Source organism: Fukomys damarensis, unplaced genomic scaffold, assembly GCF_012274545.1.
Source record: "Fukomys damarensis isolate Sample0158 unplaced genomic scaffold, DMR_v1.0_HiC HiC_scaffold_10, whole genome shotgun sequence".
NCBI lineage: Eukaryota > Metazoa > Chordata > Mammalia > Rodentia > Bathyergidae > Fukomys > Fukomys damarensis.
In genome coordinates this window covers 34,719,220-34,739,605 of record NW_022900922.1, presented here as the reverse complement: position 1 = coordinate 34,739,605, position 20,386 = coordinate 34,719,220, and the positions used below count along the sequence as shown (strand labels likewise).

Genomic DNA, 20,386 nt, shown 5'->3' with positions numbered 1-20,386 from the left:
TAGACATTTCTCAAAACATACAGATGGACAACAGATATATGGGAAAATGCCCAACATCATTGATCATCAAGGAAATGCAAATTAAAACCACAATGAGATATCACCTCACACCCATTAGAACAGCTATAGTATTGAAAAGAAGGAGGAGGAGGAGGAGGAGGAGGAGGAGGAAGAGGAAGAAGAAGAAGAAGAAGAGGAAGAGGAAGAGGAAGAAGAAGAAGAAAGATAAGTGTTGGTGAGGTTGTGGAGAAAAGGGAACCCTTGCATACTATTAGTGGCAATGTTAGTACCTACATTATGGAAAACCGTGTGGAGGTTCTTCTAAGACTAGAAATAGAACTACTGTGTGATCTAGCAATCCTATTTCTGCGTGTATTTATCCAAAGGAAATGAATTGGGGATTTAGCCACTGCACCTGCCTTACAAGCACAAGATCCTGAGTTCGAGCCCTGGTACTGGGAAGAAAAAAATAAATAAAAGGCTCAACCCGTTCTTCTTACTGGGCATAGTGGTGCATGCCTGTAATCCCAACACTCAGGAGGTAGAGGTAGGAGGATCGCCATGAGTTCAAGGCCAACCTGGGCTACATAGTGAGTTCAAGTCCAGCCTGAACTATGTAGTGAGACCCTCTCAAAAAAAAGGAAATGAAGTCAGTATGTTGAAGAGAGGTCTGCACTCCCATGCTTGCTGTAGCATTTATTCACAGTCACCAAGTTATGTATGGCATGTTCATCAAGGAAGGAATGGATAAAGAAAATGTGGTCCAAGTGTGGTGGCTCATGCCTATAATACCAACACTCTGGGAAGCTGAGGCAGGAGGATTGTAAGTTTGAGAACAGCTTGGGCAACTTAGCAAGACCCGGTTTTAAGACAAAAAGTAGAAAAGGGCTAATTTACAGCTCAGTGCGAAAGCCCTGGGTTTAATCCACAGTGTCATGGGGGATGCCAATGTGATACATACATCTCCTGATGGAAATGTGCATTCCAGTTCAGCTGTTAGAAAGAAAGGAATTCTGTCAATTGTGGCACTATGGATAAACCTGGAGGCCATGTGTTAAGTGGAATAACCCACCCAAATAACTTTTACTAGCTCACAGCCTCTCAAGTATCTATTCTTTTCATTCATTCCTAATGAAACATTGAGTACTTTCCAGAAGCTGGGAATTATAAAAATTCACAAGCTAGATCTGCATGCAGTGGAAAGCGTGCATCTCTTTAAAAGGGAAGGAAATTCTGACACAGGCTCCAACACGGATGAGCCTTGAAGACATTGTGCTTATAAAAAAGGCAGTCAGACAGGGCACACAGGGTAGGGTCCCACCTGTACAACCAGCCATAGACACCCAAAGTAGAATGGAGATTTCCATTGGCTGGGCTCAAGGGGAAACAGGGAGGTGCAGTGTAATGGAAACAGGCTTTTTGTCTGGGGTACTGAATAAATTCTGGAATTGGAGAGTGGTAGTGGCTGCAAACAGTATGATTATTCATAATATCATTGAATTGTACAAGAAAAAAAGGTGAAATGGTAAATGTTACCATGGGTACTGTTTTACCTGGATTTTTAAATAGGGGTGGTCATAGTGCAGAGCAGGGAAGGGTGCAGCCTGTCTTAGTGACTTTCCCTCTTTGCTGAGCCAGAACACCTGACACCCAGAGTTAAAGGAGGAAAGGTTTATTTGGCTCACAAGGTGTAGAGGTTCCAGTGCACAGCTAGCTTGGTCAGGCAGGGCAGCCCAGCAGAGGGGCAGCGCAGAGGAGAGACGGTTCACGGTAGGCAGAAGACAGAAAAATCAAGTGAATACAATAGCATCTTCTTTCTGCCCCTTTTATATTCTATCTAGGCTACTCGTTTAAGGCAGTGCAAACCAATCCATGGACTGATTCAGTAACCAGACACCTTAATCCCAGCACCACACACTCTAGATGCAAACACATCTGAAAAAGCCCCACCTATGACCACACAAGGCTTTGGTGGACATCTAGTCGCAATCCATAACAGCTTGTGAACTCCATGCAGGGTAGAAACTGCTACAACAGGGAGGCCACAGGGTGTACAGGTCCACAGAAGAGAGATATCACCTCCTGTTTAAATTCTCAGCTACAGTGACTCAGTAGCAGAATACTTGCCTTGCACATGTGAGGCTCTGGCTTACAGGTCCAGCCCTGAAACAAAAGATCTCCAGCTATGGAATCAAGCCTGGATCAGTAGTTTTGGTTTGACTTCTTCCTTAGCCAGTGGCCTTGGGAAGATCACCTCATTTCTACAGCCTTATCTATAAAAATGTGAATAAAATTTACGGATAGAATGCAGATGCTAAAAAATGTCAGTTACTATTACGAAATCAAATATATCGACTCTACTTTTATTCTGAGAACTTTATTTATTTATTTATTTATTTATTTATTTATTTATTTTTGGTACCTGGGATTGAACTGGGGTCCTTGCCCTTGCAAGGTGGGCAGCAGAACCACTGAGCTAAATCCCCAGCCTTATTCTGAGAACTTTAAATGGATTCAAAAATGGGATAGGAGCAAAGTTTACCAGTGGTGGGAAAGAGACACATTTTAAGAGTTCAGAAGGCTTTCTGTGCTCCAAAGTTTCCCACAGGAACAAAAACAGAGAGGTCTATTGGGAGCCTGAGACAAACGCCGAATTCGTCTGCCTGACTTCTCCTTGGAAAGAGCTCACAGTGTCAACAGAGCAATGGCCCAGATTTCCAGTTCTTACATCCATCATCACCAGTGTTCAAGCAACTGTGAGTCCTTTCTAGGAGTCTCCGTCTCTCACTCTATAGAGGGAATGCATGAACTGCTTACTATTTCTTCAATGGGGCACAGGTTGATAACTAAGAAAAGAGTTGTTTGTAGGCAGGAGAGCTTTCCCCTGAGAAAAGGTTTCCCTCCACCATTAGAGGAAGATGGTGCCTCAGAAGCTCCAGCTGGTGTCCTGCCAGTCAGTGTCTTTCCAAAATGGTATCCTGGGGCCAGGGATGAGAGAGCAGCCCCAAGAACAGAAAGTTCCCAGGTGCTGTTCTTCCCCAGGAGAACCAAGACACCATCTTTCCCAGCACATTCGTTCAGCTCCTCAGCCATAACCACCCTACGTCACCCTGAGGATGCAGTTAATGAGCCCGGGTCATCAACTCCTGTCCTCACAACCCCAGTATCAAGTAGGAACCAGATGCGCAATAAACATTACAGCAGACTCAAGCTAATCACGAGGGAGCTTCGTGGTGAAACAGAGGCAATGCGCCAGCAGGAGGGAGAGAGCCCCTGCCTTGGGAGAGAGGAAAACAGCGCTGTGTTTCTCTGCTTGTGAGAAACTGGCCTCCAGTCGTTTTCAGAAATGAGTCACACTGGCTTCCTGCTCTCTGGCATAACTGGAACTCTTCATTACAGTGACACAGAATGAGTCTCGGAGGGCAAACCTGTCCCCCTCCTCTGGATTCTACAGAATATGCCTGCGATGGTCCCTCGGGTCCCTTCACCCTGGCAGGTTCTGCAGAGAGAATCCAAGAGCAATCTGAATGCCTTAAAGGGGGAGCTTCTAGTGCAGCTTGTATGGGTCACTGCCTCACCTGCCCCTTGTTCCAAACCTAAGAGAATTGCCCTGGTGATTTTATTCCCCCAGAAAGCCCTTGACACTTGTTCCTGAAGTTCTTCAACTTCAGCTACCTATTTATATGTGTCTCAACTCAGTCTTTTAAAACTCTTGAATCAGGCTTTTAATTTAAAACAGAAAAGAGTTTAAAATAGTATGAACTAGCAGTTATGCCTTGGAAAAAACCTACTGGGGCTGAGATTATTTAAGAGAATTAACAATGATAAATCATATTTCCAAACGTCAATGACAGATGCAAACGCCCTGTTGTACTTCTTCAGCTTGGTGGGTCATAGGAAAAGCACACTGAAATGAAAAACCCCCTGCTTCTTGCTCGGGCTGGGGTCACAGCAAGCCAAAGGGTATATCAGCAGAGCAGTTGGGGGCTGTGTCAGCTTTCTCTGATGTGTCTCCTCAAGCCAGCAACACACAGTCATGCCTCTCGGGCAGAGACACACCCTGAGAAATGCATCATTAGGTGATGTCATCATTGTGGGTGATTTAGCTGCTTCACCCTAAGGCTGGATGCTACATACCACGAGTGACTCAGCTACCCCTCCAGAACCGGAATGGACAGGCCCACCAGATCAGAGGAAGTACAGGAGTATGATGCGGCCAGGAGCAGCAGTAAGCACAAGATATAGGAGGCTGCTCTGATACCACAGAGCCCACTGTTTTACGAGTGACTTCTTTTTATAAGTAGGAGTACACTGTAAAATAATGCTGAGAGTATAACACAGTCACAGAGATGCCTGCATGCTCAGTCCAAAGCTGAGTGATGGAACTGGAATGGATGAAAATGTGGTGTGTGCAGGCGCGCGCACACACACACACACCCACACACACCCACACACACACCACCATGGAGTATTACTCAGCCATAAAAATGAATGAAACCATGTCATTTGCAGGAAAATGGATGAACCTGGAGGACCATCATGCTAAGTGAAGTAATCCAGACTCAGAATGTTAAACGTTACCTGTTTTCTGTCATATGTGAAATAAAAATAAATAAATAAAAAGAGCCGATATCAAAGTAGAAGTGAGACAAGAGAAGAGGAGGGGTGCAGAGGAGTCAGTAGGGGGTGGAAAGGGAGGCGAAAGTGATCAAAGTATGTTGCGATGCCAGAAAGAAAGGAAATGCTCAACAACCACGCACACACACACACACACACACACACACACGCGCGCGCGCGCGCGCGCAACACGGGGTGGGGGGCGTGTGTTAAAGGGCACAGGAACCACATGAACGAACCCTAGTGGTCAGAGGGAGAACATTAAAGGACAAAAACCCAGAAAGCAATACTGGATTATAACTGAAATATCGTTTAAATTAAACCCGAGTCTCTACTAATGTAAATAAATGACTGACCAAATCAATGAGCAGAGAAGAAGAGATAAATCCCCTCTGCAGGATTCCAAAGAAATCAGGTACCTATTCCACCCTGGCAGCAGGGAAAGACCAAGTCCCCAGTGACTTCCTTCCAAAAAGTCAAGTGTGGGAAGGGGAGAAAAAGAGCAGCTCCGAAAAGGGGACACCTGATAAACACTACTTTCACCAGGTGACCAAGGACAACACTGACGGTCCTGTAAGTCACACCGAGGTCACGTCTTCAGCACAATGCAGTGGCGCTGGCATCTGGTCTCCCCCAAACCTGTTAACTATTGTCTGACTATAAGGAAAACAGACAAGCCCCAGCAGAGGGCAGCCTGCCATCCACCTGCCAGTACTCTGCAAAGCTCTCCCAGTCATCAAAAGCAAGGGAAGTCTGAGAAATTGTCACAGCCAAGAGGAACCCAAGGAGCCAGGAGGGTGCAATCACTTGGTATCCTGGATGGAACCCTGGAAGGGAGGAGGAATTTAGGGAAAAGTAAGAAAGCTTGAAAAAAGTATATAATAAAGTAGCAATAGCGGTTCCTTAATTGTAACAAATATACCCATACTAAGATAATAACGGGGATAAATTCTCTGTGTCTCTGTCTGTGTGGGTGATAGGAAGCACACAGAAATTCTGTAGTAGCTACTCATTTTTTCTGTAAATATAAAACTGTCCTTAAGAATTAAAACTCAAAACAACACAAAGGATGGAACAGTATAAAGAAAAGACCAGGGCAGAGAGGAGACTGCAGATAATCACAGCCACTTCCCTTAACAGTACTGAGCTTTCTGACCAGAAACATGGTGTGTCTTCCTCGTTATTTAACTCTTTATCATAGTAATATTTTGTAGTTTTCCTCACATAAGTCTTTCCCATTTTGGGAGTCAGAGTTTGGGGTCAGAGTACTTGATATTTTTATGCTATTGCAAATGTTAAGTGATTGCATGTCCTTTGTTTCTTTTCTATTTATATGTTTGTGATACTTCATAATAATATCCATTGGAGGAATTGGTACATATAAATATCACACCTTGATCATTTTACGCCCCTTTTCTCTCTACCCCATCCTCTCCTTTCTTGCCTGACTACAACCTCCAATATTATGTTGAACTGAAGTGGTAAGAGCAGACTTCTCTGATTTGTTTTTGACGTCAGCGCAGAATATCCAGTCTTGCACAATTGATGATGTTAGCTGAAGAGTTTTGGTAGATGCCCTTCATCCATTTATTCCTAATTTGTGTAAAAGAAATGGATGTTGGATCTTTGTCATATGCTTTCTCTGTGTTGAGATGATTATATAATTATGCTTGTTTAGCTTGTTTATATGATGAATTACACTAATTTTTGAGTGTTAAATGAAGCCTGTGCTCCTTGGATAAATCCCATCTGATCATGATGTATTACTTCTTTCTTGCTCTGCAGGTCTCAAATTGCTAGGCTTTTGCTTGGAATTTTCCCCCTACATTCATGAGAAATATTGATCTGATAAATCTTGCTAGAGATTTTACTCACCCATCCATTCAATTTTTCCAAAGCATAAGCTTTTGGATCCACAGATTTCTTTTCTTTTTAAAATTCCACTGAATTCTACTTTGATAAAGAAGTTTTGGGAGCTAAAGATTTAGCCCAGTGGTGTCATGAGTGCCTGTCAAGCACAGGTCCTGAGTTTGACTCCTGGTACCAGAAAACTCCCCCAAATTTTTTTTGATCCATAGATTTTTCTTTTTAATTCATTTGAGTCCCCTTTTGATTTTTATTATCCTTTTTCTGTACTTGCTTTGAGCTTTTAAAAAATGTCTGATTTTAGATCTTCTTTTTTCAATATAGATATTTTAATGCCATAATGTTTCCTCAAAGTTCTGATTTGGTGGCAATTGAAAACTTCTATATTATTTTCTAATTTCCCTTTAGATTTCTTTTACCTATAGATTCTTCAGTTAGTTTCCATATATTTGGGAGATTTTTGAAGGATCTGGTATTGACTTCTAATTTAATTCTGCGGTGGCCAGAAAGCATACATTCTATGACAATTACTTCTGAATCTGAGACTTTTTGACGGGCCATAATGGCTCTACCTCTACAGTCCATATGCACTTAAGAAAAAATGTGTCTTCTGCTGCAATAGCATGGAATATTCTACAAATACCAATCAGGTCTAATTGGCTGAGCATGTTGCTTAAGTCTACTATGTTGATTTTCTGCTTTACCGATTATTGAGATGAGTACTAAACTATTATGCTTTTGTCTGTTCTTTTCATTTATTATTTGATATATTTAGAAGCTTATTAGGTGGCCAAACTCAAGGATTATATTTTGTTACTTAACTTATCCATATTATACAGCCTCCCTTAAACCCTAGTGTAACTCTTTCTCTGATACCCATTTTGATAATAAGGCACTGCAGGTTTCATTCAAAAGTGTTATCATGGTATATCTCTTTTCCATCTTTACACTTTTTTTTTTCCCAGACAGGATCTGGCTTTGTAGTTTGGGCTGACCCTGAACTATGTAGCCCAAGCTAGTCTTGAACTCACAGTGATTCTCCTGCCTCTGCCTCCTGAGCCCATCCTTATTTTAACTTCTATCTTTAAAGCATATTTATTTATTTATTTATTTATTTATTTATTTATTTATTTATTTATTTATTTATTTATTTATTTTTTTAGTACAGGGGATCGAACTCAGGCCCTTGCGCTTGCTAGGCAGGCTGCAAAACCACTGAGCTAAATCCCCGGCTCCCAAAGCACACTTCTTGTGGGCAGAGTATAGTCATCTTTTTATGCTCAACTCAAACTGGCATTCTCTGCCTTTTAATTGGGGTAATTACATTTAATGTGAGGAGGTTGAGTCTCTCACCGCGCCATTTGATAACTTCTATTTAAAGCATATTTATTTATTTATTTATTTATTTATTTATTTATTTATTTATTTATTTATTTATTTATTTATTTTTTTAGTACAGGGGATCGAACTCAGGCCCTTGCGCTTGCTAGGCAGGCTGCAAAACCACTGAGCTAAATCCCCGGCTCCCAAAGCACACTTCTTGTGGGCAGAGTATAGTCATCTTTTTATGCTCAACTCAAACTGGCATTCTCTGCCTTTTAATTGGGGTAATTACATTTAATGTGAGGAGGTTGAGTCTCTCACCGCGCCATTTGTTTTCTACTCATCCCATCTATTTATTGCCTTTTACACCTTTTTGTCTTCTTTGATATTAATCAAGTATTTTCTATTATTTCATTTTACCTTTTTATTAAAGAGCTAAGATTTTTTTGTTTTTCATTCTAATGGTTGCTTTAGGGTTTATGCTACACCTCTTTTATCACAGACTACATCCAAATGATAATACAATGCTTCGTATTACAAGAATCCTACAATTATATGTTCCTCTCTCCTTGTCTTTAAAAGATATGGTCTGCCACTATATTTTTTCATTTATTTTAAATATTATACTATATTTTTATTTAAACAACTGCTTTTAAAAGGTTCAAAGGAGAAATGGTGCATCTGCTCACCTGGTAACCATCCCCAGGGCTCTTTTATCCCTCACTGAGCTTCCCTTCTGCCCCGAGGACAGCCTTGCTCTTTTCTTGTGGTACAGGCCTTTGGGAGCTATCATTTAGCTTTTGCAAGTCTGAAAATGTCTGTTTTATCACATCTATGATTCCCTTTGCAGTGTTTAGTCAGCTGATAAACCAATCAGTTGAACTTAATTATATTTTGCATTCCTAACCTATTCGGCACTTTTCTCAAGCTGACTGGCTATTTTTATAATCATGCCCTTTAATTCTTATTTAAAAATACTTCATATTGCATGTGATCACTTTGAGTCCTTTAAAGCTAGTGTCTGTTCATTTTATCTGCTGCCTGTTTGTGTTTGTGATTCCCCCCGCCCCCCGTACCAGGTATTAGGACCTTGCACTTATGAGGCAGGTGCAGGCGCCACTGAACTACATCACCAGCCTGATTTCTATGAACTTATAGTCCTTGAAATTATCTTTCAGTTTCTCCAAAGGTAATAGGTTTTGCTTTCATCACCTGGAGAGCAATAAACCCTGCTACCACTTTCAATTTCCACCTTGGTACCTGAGTCCCCTAGGCTGTGCATACAAAGCACCTTAAAGGCTGCTTGTGACTTCAGTACACAATGTATGTGTGCATACATGCAAATACACACATATCCTCCAAAGAAGATGCTTTCCCTCAGGACAGGCAACTTCCTTCCTGTTTAGGACAAGAGGAAGCTGGGAGGGCAGCAGGCAGGTGTACTCATAGCTCACCACTACGCTAAAGCTCTCCTTTTGCAGTCTCAATTTTACAAGGTCTCTGCTTTAGCAGTTTTCCACCTTAGGCAGACCCTAGCTTTTGTCTGCTGTTCAGCTCCCTCTCCAACCCAGGTGATGAAGAAATTAAGTACAAAATGATAATATGAAATAGGAAGAAAAGAGCTAAAGGTGTAAGGGAAAGGAAATAGGGACAAGAAAAAAATATGAGAAAAGGAAAAACTGGAAACAAAGTCTTCATAAATAGGGGAGGCTGGAGGGGGTGAAGGGAGGGCAGGGGTATGGGGAACAATGAGAACCAAGACCTGTCATGTAAAGGTACAGGATCCCAGTGATGAATGTAACTGTACTGTATACTTTAAAAGTACCAATAAACTCAGTAAGATTAAAAAAAAAAAAATTAAGTAGCCAGGCGTGGTTGTGCACACCTGTAATCCCAGCACTTGGGAGGCTGAGTCAGGAGAATAATCGCTGTGAGTTTGAAACCAGCCTGGGCTACATAGTAAGTTCCAGGTCAGTCTCAACTACATAGTGAGACCCTGTCTCAAAAAACAAAAAAACAAAAAAAAACAAAAAAAATTAAATGAAATTTGACATGTGAAAAATATATTGACTTAAATGTTATTGGTGCTTTAATTGCTTTGGGTTTCTACTTTCATTAAAACAACTTTTTTTAAAAAAAGAGAAAAAAAACCCAACTTTTTTGAGGGCTGGGGATATGGGGATATGGCTCATTAGTGGAGAGCGGGCCTAGCACAAGGGAGGCCGGTTGGTTATTCCCCAGCACTGAAACAAAAACACAAACAAAAACATTTGAAAACTCTTTATTTTGCAAGTCAACTGACAAATTTTTTAAAAATGGTTCTTTACATTCTTCTAAAATTGTTTTCATCTGGCCCTTATCAGCTAAAATTCTTTCAACTTGTTTAACAACTGAGAGTATATACATATCCTTCCCCAACCCAGAGGTGACAGAGAACACACACTTAGAACCAGGCTGGCCTGACACGGAATCTGACTGACTGGCAGTACGACTTCAGGAGCTTACCTACTCAGTGCCTCAGTTTCCCCAGCATTTACAACAGGGACTGTTGGCCTGGTAAGGATGATCTGAAGATTTCATTATTTGAAAAAGTTGTAACAAGTAATAGCACACAACTTGCTCAGGAGTCCAATACTCCCTGGTCCCTGCCCAATCGAGCCTGCCCTGCTGTGAAGGGCCACGTCTGTGTTTGCACCAACTGAGAGAAACCAACTGTGCACCAGTACTGGATGACACAGACATGACAGACGGTGGCCCTTCAGAAGAGAGCACTGGCAAAAGCTGGTCTGAGAAGCATCATCATTATAGAAGCCTGAGTGAACACACAACCCTTTTACAATTAAAAAATCTGAAGACAAGCATAAACAGACATGATTTTAGGTTTTGTACTTTTTATGGTGGACAGTCATCATTTGCTCCAACAGCCATCTGAAGCCAATAGTCCAGATTATTAAAAATCACGAAGTTGTATAAGTGTTCTCCTCCTTTCCGAAAACCATGTTCATTTTCTCTCCATGAAACAGGGCTGTCTGCAAAGCCCTGCACTGACAATGTAACCCATGGAGCTAACTTCGGCTCATCAAAGTAGTGGCTGAAAAAGAAAAACAATTCTTTACAGGGAGGTGAGGGAAATTCATAGTTAAAAAAACAAAATATTCAAGCTAAGTGGTATTTCACATGTAGTTATAAATCTTTTTTTTTTTTTTTTTTTTTTTTTTTTTCATTTTTTTTTGGTACCAAGGATCAAACTCCGGTCCTTGTGCTTGCAAGGCAGGCAGCGGAACCAGGGCTAAATACCCAGCCCTCTCATGTAGTCATGAGGCTTAAACTTTTGCTCTAATTTTTAAAAATTAGGAGATGCAAATTCCTGATGTTCTATCATAAATTCCATAAAGACTGACTAACATACGGCCCAGAAACAACCTAAGTGGTGTCCATTCTTATTCTAGAAGGTCATTCAAGATGAAAAGAACCAGAACCAAAACCAAAAATATTCCACAAGGTGTTTAATAACAGTTTTCCTCCCATTTTCAGTGCTATTCCCAGTCTGTTCAGTGAAACAATGCAGAACAGTTCCATTAGAATTTTTTAAAGCTGGTCTTTTTAATTAAGAAAATCAAAGGGTAAAATTTATAAATATGAACAAGGAAGCTAGATTTTAAAAAGAAAACCCTGCAGACTTAAATCATAGACACTTCAAAAAAAAGACTGAGACAACATGCTTATTAAATAGGATTATGGACAATTTAGTCTTTTCCATGGGGGACTTGCATGTTCACACATTAGGCATGATGTACACATTTGACTTATACAGTACCTCCCCAAATGAAGAGCCTATAATATTCTATACAATACTTGCTGTTTTAGTAATGCCCTGTGATTCACAGAATTTCATTGGAGAAACATGTATTACATACGATTTGGATTCAGAGATGATGAACTCTTTTCCACTCCATTTCAGAATTAAAGATTTTACAATACTTGTAAGAGATCCTAATTTGTCCTACAGAATATTACTGTGGTTTTAGGTGATATTACAACTGTGCTCCCCAAATGGCCCAGGGGAGCAGAACCATGAAAACCAGCAGTTTGTGTTCAAGAAGCAGTAACGAAGCTCTGCTTTATCTTTTCATAAGGACAAGTACTTGGCAACAGCACGTTCTTACCAGCAAGGATAATTACACCATTTCTGACTTCGTTACCGCACTCTAGCCTAGCAAGGAAAAATGGAAATGCAAGTAATGGCCCTGCCATGGGGAACACAGCACTGTGGGCAAGCCAACCATGTGTAAAAGACAAAGGGGTTCTCACCACAACTGTTCCAGCAGAACACAGATCTTCTCTGGAACTATGAAACCAGTGATTGTGCACAAATTCGCTTTTGCCACCACTGTGCTTGGCTGGGGACAGCAACAGGTTGATATAAAATTATTAGGTTCATTATTTCTGTTGCAAAAAGAGAAAAAAGAAAATATATTTATATCCATCTGGAATATTAAAATCCTATTGAAAACAAGCAGCAAGCCAGAGCCCTACACAGTCCAGAGACGCAGATACCCACAGGTCTACTCCACAGAAGAGGGCGCCAAGCCAGTCGAAGAGCTCTGGGGCACTGCAGGACTCCTCTGGCTCTCCGCGGAGCTCACCGCTCCACAGCACTGGGCACTGCAGATCTCTCAGTGTGCTCACTGATACTCTGGGCTGCTGCTCTTGAATCTGGTATTTTGAAAAGTATGACATCACTGCTGATTCTTCTGTACCTTGAAACACCACATAAGACCACGTGAAAGATGTAAGCAAGTTCAGTGAATCCCCCAAACCATGCCAATCCCTTTTGGGAGTTGGGGGGAAGCAAGGAGGACTAAGTAAAAGGGAAGCTATGCTAAGCCGGATTCAAACTCAAATCATTTAAAGTTACTTTTGGATCCCAGTGCCAGAGTTCAGTAGACTCGATCTCCTTCACACTTCTCTTGGAAATGTGCAATACTTTTCAGATTAGGCCCATATCAGTTTAATCTGCTCTAAGAAAATTTTATCCTAACATAAAACCCAGAGTATGAGTAACAGTAATGGATGCTACAGAGAGAGAAACATGTTTGCAAATCTCTCCAGAGGAAACTGAAGAGGAATGCAATGCCGTCAGAATCCCACTCATGCTTGCCTTTGAAAACTCAATAAAATCGAGTGTCTTTTCAGGGATGTCTGTGTAGCTGACAGCTGTAGAAGGCAGAAACAGGCTCCCTCCAGAGCAAGGGCAGGCCAGCTTACTGTTGAGTTGAAATAATGTCTCCCTCCCTGTCCCAGAAAAGGTCAGCAAGCTTAGCGCCCATTATAAAAGGTCTGAGTTCCTTAAGCTCCGGTTCCTTGCCTGTGATGGAACCCACTGCACGTCAGCATGACTAGGCCAACTCTGTGTCACTCTCCGGGGACCACAGCTAGGTGAACTGGTACAGATGCTCGTTCTCCATGTGGTGGCTAATTTTAGATGTCAATGTGACTGAATTAAGGGCTAACTACATAGGTGGTAAAGCACTATTCCTGGACCTCCACAACTACTTCCAGAGGAATCTGGCATACGAGTCAGGGAACCAAGGAGGGAAGATCCACTATCAATGCAGGAGGGCACCATCCAACTGGCTGTGGGCCTGAATGGAACTAAAAGCCAGAGGAAAGGCTAATTCACACTGTGTGGAGCTGGGACAGGCAGATTCTCATGCTCTTGGAGGTCAAAATTCCAGGTTCTCTGGCCTTGGGACTATGAGTTGTACCAGTGGCCCCCTGGTTCTTAGACCTTTGGCCTTGGGTCAATGGTTTTGAGGCTTTCAGATATGGACTGACATTCCTTGCCTTCCAGCTTGCAGATGGCTTACCGTGGGACTTCTCAGCTCCCACAACCGCAAGAACCATTTCTCCTATTAAGTGCCTCCCGTCCGTCCATCCATCCGTCCATCCATCCGTCCATCCTTCCATCCATTGGTTCTGTCTCTCTGGAGAACCCTAACACTCTGCCTACTATTTCTGTGAGGAATTAAGTCCTTTGTCTCTGACCCAGGAAATCCATGTTTTCTGCCAACATATGAGACTGTTGCAAGCTACTTTGTTAACCTCAAGTGGGAAAAAAATCTTGGACTTTTTATAGTCCCTAAGAAACTCTGAAAGTAACAATTAAGAGTCTCGGGAACAGAAAGCTATCCAGAACCACTGCATAGATAGTCCTCATATATGACTTCAAGTGGCTTCAACTTCGGTAAATCTCTGTTATATCTTGTAACTGCTATAGACAGGAGAGGCACCAAAGTATTACAGACGACTCATGGAAGCAACCTGGACACCCAGCAGCCAGCCAGATGGGCGTATTTCCAAAACAGACTGCTATGGTTTAGATCAAGAATGTCCCCTCAAAGCCTCATGTGCTCAGAGGTGGGGCTTTTGCTAGATAAGAGAATCATGGGGCTTCTAATGATCGTCCATGAATGAGTTCAGTAGCTGTACAGGCTCTTAGGAGGAGGAGCCTAGTTACAGGCTAGTCACAGGTGGCATCACCTGGAGGATGCATCTCTCTCCCTGACTCTTCCCTTTTCTCTCTGCTTCCTGGCCATCATTATGTAAGCCTCTTTCTGGCCCCCTTGCCATGCCGTTTCTGCCTTGGTCTTGGCTAAAAATGGCCTGAAAACGAGACAAAGTACACTCCTCCTCCTTTCAGTTGTGGGTATTGGGGATTATATCCCAGCAACAAGATGGTGAGCAAGACATGGATCAACATGTTCCCTATCCTCAAAGGAAACTAGTATATCATCATGACTCCTAATGATTTCATTCATTGCAGTTGTGAACTGGCCAAAGATACACTTCTAAAAGGATCAGCGTATGCAATTATGAGCAGATTAACATACTTCATGAACATCAAACCATGAACTACAGTTAGTGTTCTAATCAGTTAAATTTATAAAAAAAAATTAATCTGATACTTAATAGCATGGCTGCTATTAACTCGCGATAATGAATAAGTACATAATATACAATTGGTGTTAATTTAAAATATTCTAGCCAAGGATGTTTGTGGAAGCTGGGAGGAGGAGAGGAAATAGATAAGTTAGCTGCTTGGAAGCCACTCTGAAGGTCTCTGCATTTACTGTAACCCAAGAAGACCAAGGCAGATGGCTTACAGGCCTAGGTCATCCTGCACTACGGTTCTCGTCACATCAGAAGGGCTAACGCAGTTGCCTTAATAATGCTCATTCATCTCTCTACACAGCAGCCCTTTGCCAGAGATGAATCACCATTCGATCTTCCATTACTCCTCTGTAACAATTAGATTTCAAAATCACTGCATCATTACACAATTTATTCTTCATACCTGTCTGATGCCAAGCCCAAAGAAAGTCAAATTTCAATGGCTTCTTTTCTTTCAAGGACCAAGATATTCTTTTGTACTTCTTAGAATCCAGGTTAAAGGATAAATCCATCAAATCAATGGAAACAACTTTAAAAAAATGGAAAAAGGAACATATGTTTCATTCAAATATATACAGCTTACACTGTGAAGAAAATGTTATGTTAAAAAGTCAGGAAGCCGGGGATTTAGCTCAGTAGTTCTGCTGTTTGCCTCACAAGGACAGGTCCCAAGTTCGGCCCTAGTACCAAAAAAAAAAAAAAAGTCAGAACTTCTGAAAATTTTAGTAAGAATTACTTTGTTCTTTCTATGGTTTACCAAATCAAAAATATCCCTTCAGTGGGTATTTCTAGCATTAAAAACTATTTTTAGTACTAACAAATGTTTTAAATTCATATCTTTCCTAGGTCAAAGCCCAAGGGCAATTTGGGTGTGGTGGCACACGCCTTTAACCTTAGTACCTGAGAAGCTGGCACAGAAGGACCACAACTTCAAGGCCAACCTACACAATTTAAGACTGTTTTAAAATAAAAGATAAAAAGGGCTGGGGATGTGACTCAGTGGTAAAGCCCCTGGGTTTGATCTCCAGTCCACAGATAGAGATATAGATAGATAGATAGATAAAATTTTTAAAAAGACCCATGTCACAAGCCCTCAGGAGTTCAACGCTAATCTACTCTGGGATGTGGAACCTGTCCACAGCAAACACAGTAGCCAGAACCACACCATTTCGCTCATGAGCAAATTTCTACTGTTAATCATAAAGACTTGGGGAAATTAAAGGAAATTGTTTATTAAGAACAAGTTGTAGACTGCTCCTTGGGATTCATTTCTTGAAATTTTTGACCCAAAACATGTAAAGGACTAATTCACTCATCTTTATGGAATGCCACCTGGGGTAAAGAGAAAAAACAAGCGTAAACAGCACTATCTGATCCTCTATGGAACTCAACCGGTAACTCTTCAATCAGAAGTTTTGAAGACAAAAAAGAGCCGTATTTTTCTGAATAAAGAGATTAGAGGTAATTCAAACATTTAAATTTAATTGCTACCAAGGGTGTAGCTCAGTGGCACCATGGCTGCCTGGCAAGCACAAGATCCTGAGTTCAATCTCCAATACCAAAAAAAAAAATTAATTGCTAAACAAAGATTACTGGGTGGAAGCCACTAATGGAGGTACATATTACTTACTAAATTTCATAATTTTCCTGCCAGAATACTGAGATGGATGACCTTGAAGTCCAGTTTCTTCATAAGTGTCTTTATCCAGTGATAAAATTAATTTCCCTATAATTAAATAATTTACATTGAAGGAAAGCTAAAAACATGACTTATATTGTCTAAGAATAAAAGGCAACCAAAGAATTTAGACATTATTTGTAATAAAATGCTTACGAGGACCTTATTTATACATGTATATTATTTACACATATATGCATACAAGGACAGTATAAATAGTGGAATTAAAAATATTCTAAACTTCTATTAAAGTAGTTATACAATATGGTATATTTCAAGTATCTTTAAGACATCAATATTTATAAGTTAGAAGTATTTGCAGTGTATTATAGTTTATATCAAAGACCCCAAAACTCTCATGTGCTCAGAGGCAGGGCTTTTAGAAGATGAATGTATCACAGAGAGCTGCAGCTGAATGTTGATGTTAGGAGATGGGGTCTGGTGGGAAGAGACAGGTCACTGGGGCTGTGACCTGGAAGGGTTTTCTCCCTCCCCAGCTCCTCTCCTCTCTGCTTCCTGGCTGCATGACTTGAGCAGTTTGCCTCTACCTGGCTCTTCCACCTTGCCTTGGAGCAAGCTGACCACGGACTGTAACCCTGAGCTAAAATATAGTTTTTTTCCTTTAACTTGTGGGTGTTGGGTATTGTGTCTCAGCAACAAAAAACTAAGATACACTGACAGGAAAACATGTTTATGATATGCAGCCTAGGAAAAAAGGATGTTAAAAAACTATATAGTAAGATAAAATTTATGTTAAAAAGAATATGTATTTATGAATTCAAAGAAAATATAAAGAATATACATCAGACTGTTAATAGTTCCTTTGCAGAACAAGACTAAGTTTTCAGGGATGAAGGACCTTCACTTTATATAGATCTGTATGATGTGACCATTTTTTATAGTATGCATGTCTTTTATATTTAAAGAATAAAGAAAAAGTCAGTATTACCATTTGGTAGCAGTGCAACAGTATTATCTTCATCAATATTTGTATTATACGTCAGTGCATAACATGAACCTATAAGAGAAAGGTAAGAGGAGAAATTAAGACAAAGAAAAAAATTACACTTGCAAAATGTTAGTGTATTATTTTCACATGACAACCAAACTTTCAAGCAGGTAAGTATCTACCAAGGCTCTGGCTCACTTAACCCTAACACATGCCACGGTTAAACTGCAGCACACACAAGGCCCTATAGTTCCTCCTCTACTCACGGCCTATTTGTAAAGTTTACTATCACCAGGCAGAAAATGGAGTCAGGACAGAGTGTCTACCTTGGGGATGCTGGCAGAAAGGCACAAAGCAGAATCCTAGGTAAATGTATATACCTTACGGCAGAGCTGCAGGTAATATTCACAAGCGACTCACCTAGGTTCATACTCAAGCCATTCAACCTTTGCTCGCTTGTTAAATGGGGATCACAGTTCCACTTCACAGTTGCTGCAAGGGTTAAATCTGGTAAGCTATTTAAAGTGCCTGCTACAAAACATGTCCATATCATTGCCAAAGTAATGTCAGACTTCAAATGATGACAAGAATGTCCATGAAGACAAAAGCAAGATGTTTAGTTTCATAAGCAGACTTAGGAGCCTCAGAAGGAGAGGTGCAACAAGAGAATTCTCCCCAGTCTACTGGAGAGGCCAGACGCGGGGCTACAAGAAGCTCAGTCTGAGGGCCACGTATGAGGTGAGGGTGGAAACCCTAAGGACACTCTGAAATATAATTTCCAACAGATGGCTCCTAGAAACAACTGGAACAAACCAATCAGTACAGCAGACACAACTGGGAATGTGATGAGCAGAGGACAGCAACACAAAATCAAGGATGATGACACTAGACCAAAAGGCACGTCTGGCCCTGTGACTGTCAGTGGAGGCTGCATCAGGACTCCAAGCTCCCGACTGCGGGGAGGGCTGAACACAGTGTCTGCAGCAACACCAAGAGCAGTGCATCTGGACAGACTGTGAGACTTCTCCCTAGTAATCCTGCCTTAAGATGATGGACGCCCTTACATTACAACACCCGCAGCCAAGACTTAGAGACAGCAGGAGAATACTGAGGGATGGGGGATGAGTGTGCATGGACCTAAGCACAGGAACTATCCCCACAGGCCCTGCTTAAAACAAGAGAAACACCCTAGTATTGTGCTGTGGTCTCCCTATACTTCCTCACCCTGCTTTATGCACAGGCATTGTGTGGTTTTCCTTACCTTTCTTCACAAAAGTGTTGATGAATTCATGCGTAATTAATTCATGAAGAGGTAAGTTCTTCACAAAGTAATAGGGTCCCATTTCCATGACCAGGTTTTTCAGTTCTTTCGATAGTATCCCACATTCAGGAATTAGGAAAGAAACCTATTGGGATGTTTAATAAAAAGGTCTTATTTTACTGGAGAGTAGCACCAGGTTTTTAGGAGTGAAGGATCATGAAAGTTGCTCATTGTGCATCACAGGATTCACTGGAACATGCAACGCAGGCAACAAACCTCTTAATTTATCAAATCTCCGGTGAAGAAAATTCACAATTCAGGTTTTCCACTTTTGCATTCAAACATAAAGTATAGGGAAAAGACTGTACAGAAGTGTTGAAATGGAAAGGTCTTGCTTGCATTTTATCTTTTAAAAATGAGCAGTATTATTTTATGTCCTGTCCCTTTCGCTACCTGAATTTCCAGGAGAACTGTCCCTGGGAACATAAGGAATTTAGCGATACCCAACGACAAGGCTACTTGGAAGCAGATACGTTTCGTTTCTATTTTGTAGACAGGAAATGAAGCAGGTCAGACCAGAGGAGTTAAGGTATACCCTAAATACTGTGATAACTTTCCAACTAAAGCAGAAATGTTAAAATTCAACAAGCTTCAAATGCTCTCCAGCATCCCCTTCTTGAAAGTCTCTCTCCCAACGACTGGACAGCAATCTGTTCTGGAGGGCTCAGGTTCCATCTTAAAATTAAAAATCTCTGAGAGATCAATTGGCGATCAACCTAAAATGTAAAATGCTTAGTCAAATCCATACCATCCTAAGGCTGGGTTTATCTGGAGTCACTCGGATATAAAACCTGTTCCCATAAGCAGTTTAGAAAAGCACGCAACCGGGGTTGCACACTACTCTGGAAAGGTGCACAAGTATGCAGACGGGCGAGGGAGTCGGGCGCAGCAGGGACCCCATGGTAGGGAGGAGCTACGGGACCCGCCCAGATTTAGGGCGAAGGACAGCAGCATGTGGCAGTGGTCACTCCCTTCCAACTCCCGCCCCACCTTCTCCGCGCTCAGCGGACTTCCCGGCGAAGAGCAAGGCAGACTCGAAATCCGCAGGTAAATACTTCCATCCAGAAGTATGCCCCCCCCGCGCCCGATGCACGCTGGGAACTGTAGTCCGGCAACTCTGACAGCTACACGCGCTGGGCGGCGGCGGCACTACATTTCCCACCGTGTCCAGCGAGAGCCCGCCGCCAGCCTCGTTCCTCCGCGCGCCAAGAGGCCCGGCCACCAGAAGCCTATCCGGGCGCTGCTTCAAACGTCTCTCGCCCAAGGGGACCAAGTGCGGCGCGACTCACCTTGTAGTTGTGATAGTGCGTCTCCACGAGATGCCGGTGGCGTGACTTGTCGTGGCCGAAGTTGGATTTCTCACAGACTAATAAATGCCGCGGCGTCTCTCGCAGCCCGCGTAGCGTGGCCATGCCTGCGGTGACCCCCAGTGTTCCTCCCCTCGCGAGCTCGGCGCGCCCCGCCCCCTCTCTTTTGCGGCGCGACTCACCTTGTAGTTGTGATAGTGCGTCTCCACGAGATGCCGGTGGCGTGACTTGTCGTGGCCGAAGTTGGATTTCTCACAGACTAATAAATGCCGCGGCGTCTCTCGCAGCCCGCGTAGCGTGGCCATGCCTGCGGTGACCCCCAGTGTTCCTCCCCTCGCGAGCTCGGCGCGCCCCGCCCCCTCTCTTTTTCA

At 42.1% G+C, this 20,386-nt stretch overlaps 1 protein-coding gene across 2 annotated transcripts; it reads right to left on the bottom strand.

The window, feature by feature from the left end:
• Window positions 1-10,089: 10,089 nt before the first annotated feature.
• Window positions 10,090-20,152, bottom strand: Rpp40 (ribonuclease P/MRP subunit p40). Of its 2 annotated transcripts, none has more exons than XM_010622790.3 (8): window positions 19,998-20,152; window positions 18,649-18,793; window positions 17,388-17,456; window positions 16,391-16,486; window positions 15,164-15,289; window positions 12,368-12,566; window positions 12,118-12,252; window positions 10,090-10,897 (listed from the first exon to the last, which is right to left on the bottom strand). In XM_010622790.3, exons 1-8 carry the CDS (start codon window positions 20,118-20,120, stop codon window positions 10,699-10,701), a joined length of 1,092 nt encoding a protein of 363 aa, XP_010621092.1. In that variant the 5' UTR covers window positions 20,121-20,152; the 3' UTR covers window positions 10,090-10,698. The 2 variants fall into 2 exon arrangements, with proteins under 2 accessions (XP_010621092.1, XP_033617830.1); XM_033761939.1 differs by lacking the exon at window positions 10,090-10,897 and adding an exon at window positions 11,052-12,019.
• Between the last annotated feature and the right edge of the window lie 234 nt (window positions 20,153-20,386).